Genomic DNA, 15851 nt, shown 5'->3' on the forward strand with positions numbered 1-15851 from the left:
TACAAAGTCCTATTTGAGTGTTGGACTGATGCAACACTTAACATGTATGTAGCTTCCAAATCCAAAAAAATAAGGGCTAATCTAGGTGCAACTATACATTTTGTTCCTAGTGTTAGATTAACAACCAGGCAACAATAGTGTAACAAGAACATAAGGAGGAGGAATCCTTTGTACAATGAAATATACTCCTATAAATTAAGTAAATGTAAGAGAGTAATACTTTCTTTTCCAGAAGATAGTTTTACCAAAAAAACCAATGTACAAAATTAGCACCAACAAGTCTGTCCATAAGGAATTGGTAACTCTCTGCAATCAGTTTTTCTTTGCAGCAACCTTAAATTTGAACAAAATGTTGAAATCAGTCTTTTACTAGAACAATAACATCTGCATTTGTCCCCACACGAACAAATAGTATCTGATGTGGCTAAATAATGCCAGTTCCCTGAAAATAATATTATGACACTTTATAAGAAAAATCTATGCTCACTGCTAATGGTACCCGTAACCGGAGCAACTTCCTAGCAACTCCCAATGCTTCTATAGGTTCAAGTTGTGGAGCATCCTCGATGCTCATTGTCGCAAGTGAAGGCGAGCTAAAGAAGGAACCGGATAAACTCAAACTCGGGAACGAAACTTGAGATATTAGTTAACTTGACCAGATGAAGTTTGCCAAGGGGAAATTTTGTGCAGTTTAGGAGTTTTAGATAACCTGACACTTGCTCTTGGTTTAGCTCGACCGTAGAAGCCTACATGGAAACATAACAGAAGCCTAACAAGTGCTTACTCATTTCATTTTTTATTTTTTTTGAAACCATAAATTAGATGGAATTACGACTTACCTCAATATGAAGTTCGTGCAAATTCGAAGCACTTCTAATCAAGCAGACAACAGCAGAGATCTCATCAAAGTTCATAAAGTTTACACCTTTGAGTTCAATAATATTTAGAGAGTCTAGCGATGTCGATAGAATAGGCAGAACTGGAGGTTCAGCTAGGAGCTGAAAAAAATGATATGCGAAAACACATTTTCATTAGATTAAATAAAATGAAAATAGAGAAATGTATAAGTAATTTCAGTAGGTACTAACCTGTAGAAACTTTCCATTTAGACGAAGTATTTCAACTCTAGACAAGCCATCCACAATGTTAACCAAACCAAATTTTGGATTGCCTTCCAGGCCTATTACAACTTTGTCCAGAGTAACAGAAACTTCAGTCAAGTTAGGAGCATTTTCTAAGGAGATTGATTTGAAATCATCATCGACCTTGACGAACAACTGCTGGAGTTTAGAACCACCTATATTAAAATAATGAACACCAGAACACCCGTGTAACACTAGCCTTTGAAGAACGGGGCAGCTGGAGAGAAAACTTTCAAAACAGTCGTTTACAAAATGAACACCAAAAAGCTCTAATTGGTCAAGATATAGGAAGCCTTTAAACTCTGGTTGTGCAGGCGAAAAATGAAAATTACGAAGCTTCAAATATGTCAAGTCCAGACAAGAAAAGAAATACGGAGGTAACTTATGACCCACAGTTTGCTTCTTGTATCCTAAGGCTAATTTCTTGATAGTTTTCTGAGATAATTTTCGAATCCATTTGTTAATATTAGGAACTCTTGTTGATTTGAAATTAGGAACAAATACTTTAAATTTCTCTATTCGACCAGGATGAAACATAAGAAACCTGGTGACAATTTCGTCCAATTGGTACTTGAGCTCGAGCTCAAGTTCATGTAATATACAAATTTTCTTCTGGGCAGCGGCAAAGTTTAGAAGTTCTTTGCAGAATTGGTCATCAAAAACCAACTCGGGAATGGTTGAGCAGTACAACGTCCACTTCTTTGACAGATCGCACTACAAGAAAAAATATATTTGGCAACAAAAAAAATTTTGTTGCCATAGATTGTTTATTGTTGCAAAAAGTATTTTTGACAACAAAAAAAAAAATTGTTGCATGAATTTTTCCCAACGGCCGTTATTGCAACAACGTGCAACAACTTTTTTTTTTGTTGCCAAAAGTAATTTTTGCAACAATAATCAATACTATGGCAACAAAATTAAATTCTTTGGCAACAAAAAAAACATTTGCCAACAATAAAACTAAGTTGTTGCCAAATATAAAAAAAATTGTTGCGATTTCTATACTTTCTTGTATTGAGAACACTCGTTCTTACAGCTTCACGAATAGGCATTTTCCCTAAAATGCAATCTATTACATGCCTTGGCAAGTCACTGATTATATCTTCACCAGCAATTGATTTCGCGCTTGTGTCTGATTCATTTATTTTGACACGTTTTGGAGACATATCTTCATATGAATGAGAACAAAATACACCAACGTAATCAGCTCTATTTTTTCACATATGAAATAAATACAAAAGAAAAACACGGAATAAAAATACAATAGATACCAAATAAAACAGCATGATCAACAAAAAGTTTCATGCATTCTCTAAGACATAAAGAGACTATTATGTCTCAAATAGGGAAAAAAAAACATAAAAAAGGGCAAAAGGAAAGCATGACTGTAGAAACTATACAATCTTGACTTATTTCATTCATTCACCAAGAGAGAATATATATAAGATACAATCTTGAACCCTAGTGAAACAAGGAAACTAAGATCCTAGTGAAACAAGGAAACTAACTAATATATGGTAATTATCTCCCTACAAATATGCTACCAAATAATATCAAATAATATAAAGATATTATATCGCAATACCCCCCCTCAAGTTGGAGCATGAGAATCAAAAATGCCCAACTTGGAAAGCAAGAAGTCAAACTGAGTTTTGCCGAGAGCTTTGGTAAAAATGTCTGCCAATTGTGAAGATGTTGAAACGTGTGACGGAGAAATCAAACCTTCATTAATTGCATCACGAACAAAGTGACAATCTACCTCAATGTGCTTTGTTCGTTCATGGAAAACCGGATTTTTTGCGATGTGCAAAGCGGACTGACTATCACAAAACAATTTGATCGCCTTGGGATGTTGTATACCTAAACTCAACAACATACCTCTCAGCCACTTCAACTCACAAGTGACCGCAGCCATGGACCTATATTCAGCCTCTGCAGAAGATCTAGAAACTGTGTGCTGCTTCTTTGTCTTCCAAGAGATGGGAGATTGACCTAGAAATACTAGTCAACCTGTCAACGAACGACGAGTAAGCGAACAAGCCGCCCAATCAGAATCACACCATCCCTGCAAAGTCAACTCACTGTCGGCACGTAACAAAATACCATGTCCTGGTGTGACTTTCAAATAACGGACCACTCGTAAGGCCGCTTCCTAATGTTCAATCCGGGGTTCTTGCATGAATTGAGACAAAATATGAACAGAATATGCCAAGTCCGGTCGAGTGACCCCCAAATAAATCAAACGCCCGACTAATCTACGGTAGACCTCCGGATCCGACAACAAATCTCCATTTGCAAGGACAAGTTTATGATTTTGCTCAATAGGGAACCCACTTGGCTTTGCACCTAACAATCCTGCTTCAGAGATAATATCAAGAGTGTTGACACCCAATTTTGTCCCTCCTTTATTTCAATTTATTTATTGGAACTTCTAAATTCATTGACGAGCTAAACACTTTATTTTCACTATTATTAATTTTCACTATTTTACTATCTAACATTACTAGTATTACTTTATCACAAATTTTAAATGGTTCGTCATCATTTTATTTTCGGATTTTTGTATTCGTTAAATTAATTATACTTTATCAAGTCTTTTATTTTTCTACATATTAATCATTAATTAACATAATATAAGTGTACTAGTTATTAAATTAGAAGCCCAAGAATAATTAAGATGGAGGAGGAAGGATCAACAATTTCAGCCCAAATAAATGACCCAAATTATCAGCCTATACTCTAATTAATTCAACCAACCCACATTTTTCCTACCCGGCCAAAATTATCAGACCCGGTCCAGCCCACTTATTTTACCCTAAATACCTAATTCTCTCTCTTTCTCTTCTTCTTTCCGCCTCTTTCATCTCTCTCTTTCTTTTCCCCTTTTCCTCCGCCTCATCTCCCTCGTCTTACTCACCCCACCACCGCCGCTCCTCTTCCCTTTTCCCCACTCCCTTCCTTCATCATTCCTTACCCCACACCGCTCCTCTCCTCCACTCATCGCCGCACCCCGCTCCCACACTCCACTCACTGCCGCTACCCCACTCTCCACTCACCGCCACTCCAATACGCTCCTCCATTTTTTCCCATAAAAAAGGGAGGGGATTCAGTGTTTTGGGAGAGACCCACCATCTTCCAAATTTGATTTTCTTTCCGGTGAACTTTAGCCGGGAATTACTCAACGTTTTCAGAGATTTTTTTTTTATCAGTAGCCTACTCCAAACTTCATACCATTTGATAAATCATTTTCACCCGTTCTTAAACATTTTCTCACACGAAAACTTTCGGATTCGTTTCGAACTGGGATTCGAATCTGTTCGAGTGTAAATCTGTGGATCGAGCCTAGTTCACTGCACTCGAAGAAGGTAAACGATCTTTCTTTAAGTAGTTTAATTTCAGTTTAGTAGGTTAAGAAGTAGTTACATGTTCACGCCTCCTTGTTTCATTGGGTTGAATCTTAGTTTATGACTTGTAGTATCGAGCATGTTCAGGATTGGTTGGTTTGATTTTGGTTCTAATGATGTTTGTATGATTGTGTCTTAATTTAGTTCGGGTTTTGCAGTTTAGAAGTTGACAGAATCTATTTGTTTAGGTCATAATTTTTGTTTAGTTTAATTTCAGTTTTGTTGGCGTTTAGATGTTCGTACGAGTTTACTTGGGGATGATTATGATGATGGTGTTTGATCTCTAATTTGACATAGTCATGTTTGTTTGGACCTGTTTAGATTAGTTTAGTCATTTGCTGGTTTTCGTTTAAGGTGATTTTGGTGTTTAAAGTCAGTGTATTCTTCAATCAAACTCATGTTGATTCAATTCATGTAACTTGATATCTATGTACGTGTGTGATCATCGCTTTGTGCTTTACCCAACACTGTTTACTTCCCTGCCCTCTTGAATCTGTGCGTGTTAGTCTTTCCCTGCAAATTTGAATAATATGAGACTATGTTATCATTCCACATGTTTAACTCTTAATCAAAGTCTGAAAATGTCAAAAAAAAGAAATAATACTAATCCTGCTTACCTAAATGTTTTGCCTAACTGTTGGCATCTCAGCAGCTTTATCTCGAATAGCCTTTCTTAGTCTTCTCATCTGAATTGCCTGGGATTACTTATTTGCGTGTCTATGTTCTAAAACTGCTTAACCACTGCTTTGTTGTCACACTTAGATTATGCTTAAACCTCTGCATTATAGTAGTTGTCGAATCCATGAAGTCAACAATTCATTTGTCTGATCTCAGAGTCTGTCAACTTGACCTAGCAGCATGCACATATTCGAAACAAGTTTGATACCTTGGCTTTTTCCTAGTCAAAACCAGAATGATTCTTATCCTAGTGTGCAAGTATGATAGTATATGTCATCTACCATAATTCATGTATAAACTCTATAAGTGCAATTGTGTTCAATTAAGTTAGTACCCCCTTGATACTGTTTCTGTTAGTTGAAATACCAGGCATCTCCATTTATGGTTTGTCACTGCCTCATGCTTGCTTTTGCATAACCCCTCCCCTCCAAACATGCTGTAACTTGCCTGTTTTCTTTCATCTTGGCTGCTGCATACCCATGCTACTCTGTGCCACTGTTTCCTTCTAACTTTTGCATGACACTCCTGCTCCTTTTTTGACTTATTTTCTTGTGTGCTTTCTCCTCTCCTGTTTCTTATCCTAGTTAAAACACTCTGTATGTTTGTTCTGTGTGATCACATGGCCTCCAAAGGATTTCATCTAGCTTAAGTATTGTGAACTGCATTTGATCATGCATCCTATGTCTAGAAATCTTTTCCCCAACTGTTCTTCTACTCTTTTGTTTCTCTGAACAGAAACTGCTCAACCTTCTGCCTCAAACACACATGATTAGTCAATATCTGTGCACTTATCTATTTTTTTTTTTTTTGTGGTTTATGATATATCAATGATAGTTTAAGGTCTGGCTTGTGCCTGAGTGTTGTTTGAACTGCTTTATACTTGTTTTGACTTTTCAGTAACTTACTTGGGACTAAACATCTGAGTCTTATGAGTTAAGTGCTTGCCCTGTTTTAAGTCAGTAAGTTGTAGTTTAGTTTGAGTATTGTTTAATCATATGCTTACAAATGTTGTCCATGTGTTTACAGTTTGAGTCTTGCTCAACTGTTGTCATTGGATGTACTATATGTTTAATAAAGAATGATTGTATGGTTCCTCATCTTTCCAGACTTTGTTTGAACTCTAGTTCTGATTTGCTTGTAGACTGTCTATTGATAGTTTAGCATGACTGGTTAGAAGTTCAAGAATTAGTTTTACCTATTAAGTGCAACATAGATGCAAAACAGGAATTTGTTTCTCATTGATCTTATGCTTCGATACATTAAGCCTCTAGACTTGCCTGCTTGATTCAATATCATTTTTCCCCTGTCTATGATCATTGTTAGGCTTAGTGCATTTTTCATCTTGATTTGGTAATGCTGAAGCAGCAATGTAAACCTTGTTTGGTCTAAGTTACTAGGATCTGTCTTAATATTTTAACAAGGATCACTGATAGTTAGATTAGTTAAGCCCACATTTCTTATCTGTTCTAATATCTTTCAAGCAAATAGATTGAAACTGACTTTGGCCATCTAAGATACTTATGTTTGGCAAGCATATTGTCATCTAAGATAACTTTAATAGTCAGATTCCTCTCATATGTTCATTGGCCTAAGTATAGTAACAATGTTGGCTATTAATAGGTTTCTCTGTTCTTCTGTTTTGATTAAACATCAGTCCTATGTAGTCTCCAATTCCTCTATTTGTTGACATTCAGTTGGGACAAGATTGTCACCTGCATAGTTCTTGCCTTGCTGCTATTGTTGTGGTCTGCTGAATTTGAGGCTTTCTGGCTGCATTTTAATCATCATTTCAGCATAATAATTTGTGCATTTTTGGAAAGGATCAGTTAGTCTACTTTAAACTGTGCCTGCTTGTTGTTTGCTGTGAATGTAGTATTACTTTGATAAAACAAAGACTACACTTTGAGGGGAATTTCAAATTCTAAATGCAATTGAGAGACTGCATTCTGATGGTGCAAAACAATGCACCTGCTGTTGCACTTTAGCCATTTTTTTCAGCTTCACTTTCTATTTGGTCAAGTTCTTGCTTGTTAATGTTGTTAAGATATCTGATTATAAATTGTGTTGCTCGCATGCGACAAAGGCTGTTTAAGACATTAATCTTACTGTTTGTAGTCTTAGAATGAATCTGGAGCAAGAACTTTATTAGCTACTGACGGGATTATATTTAGAAGTCTAATTTGTGTATTTTTCATGCATCATTGTCTGGTCTAAAAAATAGGATCTGGTTCGATTGAATTCAAGTGGTTAGATGTTTTATATTTCCATCAATCTAGCTATCTTTTAAACATACTGGCTATTTCTGCCAGCCTTAATATGTGACTCAAATTTGTGAAGTATACCTCTATGTTCGACTCTATTTTTGTTGGAGGAATATGTTTGTTGGATAGTTAGGAAGATCCCATATTCTCATGAATATGCTTACATTGGATACCCTCTATACATCTTTATGAATGTGTATACATGAGATATACTTGGATATACGCATTATATACATAATCTACTGATTTGTTCTGAGTGTATATTTTACGTGTTTAATCTTATTCATCGATTATATACTAATCATTTTCTTTCCATTTTTTATGCATGACATCTCGTATACGAGCCCAAGGGACTCGTCATCTCCGCATTCGGTGTTGGGCCAAAGCCCAACAAAATTCTTCTTCTCGAGTCAGCCTATCAGTTCTATCCGCAGCAGCAATAAAAAAATCTGGACCAAAGCCCAATAAACAGGGATAGCCCACAACAGCAATGTAAAGAAATCTATTGGGCTTAAGCCCAATAACGTGAATAGTTTGCAGCAGTTGGGCCTTAATAAATGGGCCAGATCCATTTGACCTTTTCATCTCTTCCTTATTTTTATTGTTATGTATTTTTTCTGCTTTGTATGACTAACATCTCATCTTATTTTGTTTTTTTCCTAATTTAGGTGAATTCTAGTGAATTAGTAGGCTAGCTCTAGCATAATGGGTAGTATAGTGAGAAAACTGATTATTAGCTCTGTAGATATCATTCCCTTTTTATGTTATATTATTTATGACATCTATAATATTCTTTTATGTTAGAATAATTGACATTCAAATAGCATGCCTACCCATTCTTGGTTTAAAGGAATTATTTTTCATTCTTACCATCTTAGGATTTTCAAAACATCATAAATTATACACTAATGTTAGCTTGTTTTGAAGAAATAAAAAGGCAAGCTAGTTCTGTGGATAACTTCTTCACTTTAGCTCTTTTTTTTTTACGTTTGAAACATATATTTGCTAAAATAATCCTTACATAGTCTATATTGAGCTAATAGTCTTTTGTAATTCTTACTTTTAAATAGCATTCAAAATCTTCTTTTATACAAATAATTGTTTTTCTACAAGTCCTCCTTTAAATAGCATTCTTACAGGTCTATATATAACTTTAGCCACATTTACAAAGCTATGTTTTTTTTTCATAATGCTATGTTTACACTTAGCCTAATTAATCATAAGTCCGGTCGGTTAACCATTATTAATGGGTCTTAAAGGGTGCCTAATACCTTCCCTTTAGACTAATTGAACCCTTACTCAGATCTTTTGGTTTCGTAGACTTTAAAATCAACTTTAGATAAATTACTTTAATTAACTTTAGGTGTCCTAATTCACCGTAAATAATTAGGTGGCGACTCCTTAATTTTAAGCAAAGAGGAATCACCAATATGTTGTACTGTACATTAACCCGGTTAAAATGGGGTATGACAAAGAGTATACTTGCGTTGACACAAAAACAACCCTGATGAACTACGAGCTACTTCAATACCCAAAAAATATTTGAGAGACCCAAGGTCTTTCATTTTGAAACAATCACTCAAATAAGCTTTGAAAGTTGCAAGTGCAGTGGAATCATTCCCAGAAATAATAAGATCATCAACATAAACCAAGATATTAATCTGAATATTCCCTCTAGTAAATGTAAAAAGAGAATAATCAGAATAAGATTCAAGGAAACCGTACCCTTTCAAAGCAGTCACCAATTTTGCAAACCAACATCTAGGGGCCTGTTTCAACCCATACAGCGATTTGCGCAAACGACACACCAACGTAGGATCTGGACTTTCAAACCCGGGAGGGAGCTTCATATACACCTCCTCATCAAGGTCACCATGTAAAAAGGCATTATGAACATCCATTTGGTGACGTTCCCAATTTTTGGATGCTGCAATGACTAGGAAGGCTCGAACAGTAGTCATCTTGGTGACCGGAGCAAAAGTTTCATTGTAGTCAATCCCCGCTTGTTGATGATTTCCCAACACAACCAAGCGCAATTTGAGCCGTTCCACATCTCCATTTGACAAAAACTTGGTCTTGTACACCCACTGATTACCAAGTGCTTTCTTACCCGGAGGAAGATGTTCCAAAGTCCATGTATCATTTTCTTCCAATGCACGTATCTCTTCTTTCATTGAATGTCTCCAACCTTCGTGTTTCATGGCTTCTTTGAAGGTCTTAAGATCCTTACCCGAAATAATAGCTGCAAGAAACTTACATAATTTACAGAAAATTGTCACAATTAATATAGTGTGCCAAAGGATAGGGAGTACCTGAGGATTGATTGTTAACAGGAGTTGTAGGGGACGGACTATTAGCAAAAACTGAGTGTGTCACATAATCACGAAGCACAACAGAGGGAAGTTTCTCCCAAAAACCACGCCCCAAGCCACCTTCCACATTCGTGACTAGGGTATGGTGTTGCTGCCCCCCCCCCCCCCCCGCGCTGCCAGCGGGCGCTGGGTTCCCAGCGGGCTGTGCAGTGGCTGTTGGCAGCCGCTCAGCCTCGCTGGCAGCTGGCGCTGGGTTCCCAGCGGGCTGGACAGTGGCCGCTGGCTGCAGCTCGGCCTGGCTGCCAGCAGGCGCTGGTTGGGCAGTGGTTTGCGGCTGCTGCTCGGCAGCCTCCGAACTATCAACTTCGCCCCCTAATTCATCCCCGTACACCATAAAATCACGATCAATTTCAGCACCCTCATCAAAAAAACTAGACGAAATATTAACATCTTCCGGACAAGCAAAAGGAAACACATCCTCCACAAACTTTACATCACGAGAGACAAAAAATTCCTTCGTATCAAGATCAAATAACCGCCACCCCTTCTTACCAAATGGATATCCCACAAACAAACACTTTCTGCTCCGACTAGCAAATTTGTCACCCTGAGTTTTTTGATTATGAGCAAAGCACAAACACCTAAAAGTACGAATAGCATCAAAAGAAGGAGGTTTATTGAATAAAATTTCAAAAGGTATTTTATTTTCCAATTTGGGTGTGGGGGTACGATTTATGAGATGAGATGCAGCAAGAACACATTCACCCTAGAAAAAAAATAGGCAAATTGGCCTGAAATCTGAGAGCCCTCGCAACATTCAACACATGTTTATGCTTCCTCTCTACCCTCCCATTCTGTTGCGAAGTACCCACACAAGAGGTTTGAAACAAAATACCAGTGGCGGAAAAATAATCGATCAAACAATTAAATTCTGTACCATTATCACTTTGTACAACTTTAATTGTTTGATTAAATTGTCGATCAACCATAGCAACAAAAGCCATAAACATCGGAAACACTTATGTTTTATCAACCAACAAGTAAATCCAAACAGCTCGGGAAAATCATCAACAATTGTTAAAAAATAACGAGCTCCACACGACGAAACATGGCGATATGGGCCCCACAAATCATAATGTATTTTCTCAAATATTCTAGATGCATTAATATCACTTAAAGGAAATTTGTCTCTAGGATGCTTAGCACGTAAACACACTTCACAATCCTTTGCTAAACTACTCTTATCACTACTGACATGAGGAAGCAACTTAACTACTCTCTCGGAAGGATGCCCCAATCGTCGATGCCACAATTCCAATACGGACGTTGCCACGACAGTAGACACATGTTGCACCACGTCCGGTTTGCTAAAATAGTATAGTCCGTCCCTCCTAACTCTCGTTCCAATCAGCTTCTTCAGTGGGTCATGAATAGCACACATATAAGAATTAAAAGAGACAATAGTATGTAAATTATCAGTAAGTTGGGGGACGGAGAGTAAGTTGCAACGTAAATAAGGAACATAAAGGACATGATGTAAGGTGATTTTATCTGACAGTCGAACAGAACCTTCCAAAGAAGCAAACACCTTTTCACCATTAGGCAAACCAATGGGACAATCAACAGTATGGACATCAAACAACCAAGATTTCTCACCGGTAACATGATGAGTAGCACCAGTGTCAATAATCCAAGAAAAAACATCAAACTTACCATTCAAGCAATTTTCGGGAATTGTATCATTACCAAAAAATCCCGTAATAGCCTTCCATTGATCGGAAGTAAAGTGCTGATCGACGGCAGCGTTATTTGATGCGCCCTTGAAACGAGTAGGCGTGATATAGTCCCCGGGTCGGTCTTGAGGACCGAGAAAATAGGGAGAATTAGACTCAATTTTGGGTGGTGGTGGAGGAGGTACGGCGTCACCGGCCATGGCAATTTACGATGAAGAGAAGAAAAAAAACGTGTTGCCTGATACCATGTAGAAACTATACAATCTTGACTTATTTCATTCATTCACCAAGAGAGAATATATATAGGATACAATCTTGAACCCTAGTGAAACAAGGAAACTAACTAATATATGGTAATTATCTCCCTACAAATATGCTACCAAATAATATCAAATAATATAAAGATATTATATCGCAATAATGACACCAAGGGTGTGTTTGGTACGAGAGAAACTATTTTCTGGAAATTAGTTGTTTTCTTACTTATTTTATGTTGTTTGGCAAGTACCAAAATATTGATTATATTACAATTTTGTCTACTTCTACCGGGGAAGTCATTTTCCTGAAACATTTTTAGGTACATTTTGACCAACCAAATATGGAAAAATTGAAAAACAGTTTCAGAAATAGTTCCCATCGTACCAAACAATTGGGTCTTATTGGCAGAAACGAATCAATTTAGATAGTCCTTTGTGGCTCCAGTGGCGACTAGATCAACGCGTTACTGCTTCAAGAGAAACTCCCATCGAAGTTCACTATGAATCTTTAGGTACTTTTTATGAGAGAAACGAGGCTAAGATGGTTCAGACATGTGAAGAGCAGGGACGAGAATGCGCCAATGAGGAGGTGTGAGAGGTTGGCTATATCAGGAGTTAGGAGAGGTAGAGGTACGTAGGCCGAAGAAGAACTGGGGGAGGTGATTAGACAGGACATGGCACAACTCTAGTTGATTGAGGACATGACCTTAGATAGGAAGGTATGGAGGTCGAGGATTAAGGTAGGGGGTTAGTAGTTACCAGAGTGTTGTCGTGCTTGTAATCGTATGTTTTAGATAGTTACGTAGTTTCTTTTCACTACTGTGTATTGATATCTGCTACTACATTTGTTTTGCGCATTTGCTATTTTGTTATCTCTTTTCCTTTCCTACATTCCTGCTTCGGTTACATTTCTTCGGAGCCGAGGGTCTATCAGAAACAGCCTCTCAATCCCCAAAAAGGTAGAGGTAAGGGTTGCGTACATCATATCCTACCCTCCCCAGACCCCACTTGTGGAACTTACACTGGGTCTGTTGTTGTTGTATCTAATAGTAAGAATTCTAAAAAAACTAATCCTTTTTATATACATTCGAACATACCCTAAGTGGCAAATACTTATGACAATACTCCTATACTTTAGGTAACATCAAAAAATTCTATTTATTCCTCGTAAAACTATCAAATATTAAACCGCCTTATGATCCTGTGAAGTAATATAAAAGCAAGTACTCCTATATTAAAAACTCTTTAATTGGGAATTTCACTTTGATATTCATTACAAGTCTGGCAAAAATCGTCTTGTAAATTCAAAAAAAAAAAAAAAGAAACAAGAAATTTTATACTTAAATATTTCAGAAAGCACAACAATTGAAATAGGTAGTCCGTATTGGTATCAGATCTATTCCCATGTTCCGATCTTTCCATTTTTTTGACTCATTTCTTGGGTAAAGTCTCTCAACTATATTGGAAAATGAATTGGTTATCCATAAAGAGGAAGAAAGTTTTCTTCTAGTTCCGCTTCTTGCTCTTCCAATTTAGAAAGACTTGTCAGAAATCGCCGGTTGGGTTGGTCGATCTCCTTTATGTCTCTCTGTCGGGCCCCATTCGGGGTTTTTGTCGAGTTCGTCTCGCTTCTCGAAAAAGAAATCCATAAAGTCCTCGGTAGGATTGGCAGCATCCCCCTCAAGGCACGATTCCGAGACAGAATCTCTTTGAAAGAGAAAAAAACATTCATGTTTTCTCTCTTTGTCGGAAGACTAATTAGAAAAGAAAAAAAGTTGAAAAAGGGTTTTCGAAGTTGCAGTAGTGTTTGGACATGCAAGTAACTTTAATAAAAAGAATAGAAGTTTTGTGAATGGAAAAAAAAAAATCACTTGAAAAACTGGTCTTCTTGAAACTCATCTTCAATTTTTTTTTCTCACAAATTATGTCCAACGATATAACCAAAAGCTGTTTTGGAAAGAGGAAAAAATCCATATCCAAACGGGTCCTAAGAAATATATGAGTTCTGAGTAAAAAAAAAAAAATTCTTCAATTCCAAAGTCAATTCTTCTCATCAAAATTAAAATCACCAAACAAAACAAAAACAAACATAACTACAGAAGCAAAAACTCAAAGAAATTTATAGCTTATCTAGAAAAATTTAACTGTAAGGGGTCGTTTGGTTGGAAAAAAGTTATTCCAGGATAACTTATCCCGGGATTAGTTATTCCACCCTCCCACAGGAATAAAATAACACTACAATTCCGGGATAACTAATTCCGAGATTAGTTATATCGCGATTTTGTCCCAACGAAACGTGGATAAACTCATCTCAAAATAATCCTGAGATTATTTATCTTATCCCTTATACCAAACGAGCCCTAAGTTATATAGGGTGACGTAAAAAAATGCATAACAGATATTGAAGAAAGAAAAATACATAAGTAAAAAAAAAACTTACGAAAAAAAAAAACTTACAAAATAGTTAGAAAGAAGCAAGGGAGCGGCAGAGCAGTGCACTGTTGCTAAGAGTTATATGATTCTAAAATTTTGGCCTTAGGGCTACATAATAACTCTTATTTATATAACAAATTGTTAGCTAATATTTAGGACTTTTGGTCCCTCATTTATGAAGTTCGAAATTTAGTCCTTGTGATATGAGACTCAACATATCTAATCTTTAATTAATTAAATTGTGTGGTTTTTATTCCTTTTTTGCAGGAAATATATTATATTTAGATTATTATTAAATGTACGTTACCTTCAAATATGGAGTAACAACATAAATTTAACATAAGTACATAACACATGACTAGTAAATGGTGAAGTGGTTAATATTTTAGAAAATTTGTGATTATTCACAAGGAAAGGAATCAAAAGTGCACATTTCAAGTAACTGAAAGTTAAATGTATTTACTTAAATCATAATTTATCAATAACTAAGAGACCAAAAGTGCTATTAACCCTATAATAATGAAATATAATTGAAAAAATTCATTTTTGCAAAGCAAGAAAAATCCATTCATGCATATGAGCTACTTTAATCTATGTTGCTCAGACTCTTTAAAAATGTCAATGGGTGCATGTAGGATTTTCCAAAAGTAGCATATTTTCGGAGGATCCGACACAAGCGCCGCATCAAAAGTGAAAAGCACGCAATTTAGACTTTAATTACATCCTCGCAACAATTAAATAATGATATGATGACAAAAAATAACTTAATAAGAAAATTAAAATACTATATAAATGAGATAAACTCTCTAAGATCTCTTTTAAACTTGCCTTTCATTCTTTATTTAGAAAGACTTTTAGTATTTTTTTTTTAATGGCAAGGAAACCCGCAGCCGCTACCCTTCGGGTGTGCACAGGGTAAACCCCGCTCCTGTGTAATAGCCTCCCAAACCACACAGGAGAGATAGCCCGCACTAGGCAAAGCCCCGTGCGACGAGCTCGACTTTTAGTATTGTTTTTGGTATCTTGATAATTAAGTGAATAGCGATTTCCAGCGCGAAAGCAAATATATCAGGGCCAAAGCGAATGGCGAGTGAGATAAAAAAAAAACATAAAAATTACGTTGTATATTAAAAAGGTCATGTACTCTTTTCTATCTCATTCCGCCATTAATTTTTAGGAAAACTAACTGGAATAACCCCCAAAAATAAAATAATTACCCGCCTCAATGCCCCTTCTAAACTAATTATCCTCCATAGCCCCTGGCACAAAACTATTTACCCGACGTGCCCCCCCCCCCCCCCCTCGCCCAAACCCCTTCCCTTACTATATCATCGGAGTATATTTATATCTTATGATAGTATCATGGAGGACTGAGAGAACGAGTGAAGCAGTCCTATATGATACCGTCTTAGTATATTTATATACCACGATGACACCATGATCCTGAGGAGTGTCTCATTGAAGTATTGAAATAGTCCTCCATGATACCATCATAATATATGTATATAAGACGATGGTATCACAGAGGTGTTTTTTTTTAGAAAAGTGCGTCATTTTTAATAAATGAACATGATCATTCATTATACCGTCTCAGTATATTTATATACTATGATGGTATCATGGAGAATTAA

The 15851-nt window shown here is 36.5% G+C and overlaps 1 protein-coding gene across 1 annotated transcript; it reads right to left on the minus strand.

Annotated features, from left to right (window-relative positions):
• Positions 1-235: 235 nt before the first annotated feature.
• On the minus strand, positions 236-1955 carry LOC132642826 (F-box/FBD/LRR-repeat protein At1g13570-like). The gene is made up of 3 exons (XM_060359851.1): positions 1089-1955; positions 840-998; positions 236-746 (listed from the first exon to the last, which is right to left on the minus strand). The coding sequence occupies exons 1-3, from the start codon at positions 1677-1679 to the stop codon at positions 594-596; spliced, it is 903 nt and encodes a 300-aa protein (XP_060215834.1). The 5' UTR covers positions 1680-1955; the 3' UTR covers positions 236-593.
• Positions 1956-15851: the final 13896 nt, after the last annotated feature.

Source organism: Lycium barbarum, chromosome 5, assembly GCF_019175385.1.
Source record: "Lycium barbarum isolate Lr01 chromosome 5, ASM1917538v2, whole genome shotgun sequence".
Taxonomy (NCBI): domain Eukaryota; kingdom Viridiplantae; phylum Streptophyta; class Magnoliopsida; order Solanales; family Solanaceae; genus Lycium; species Lycium barbarum.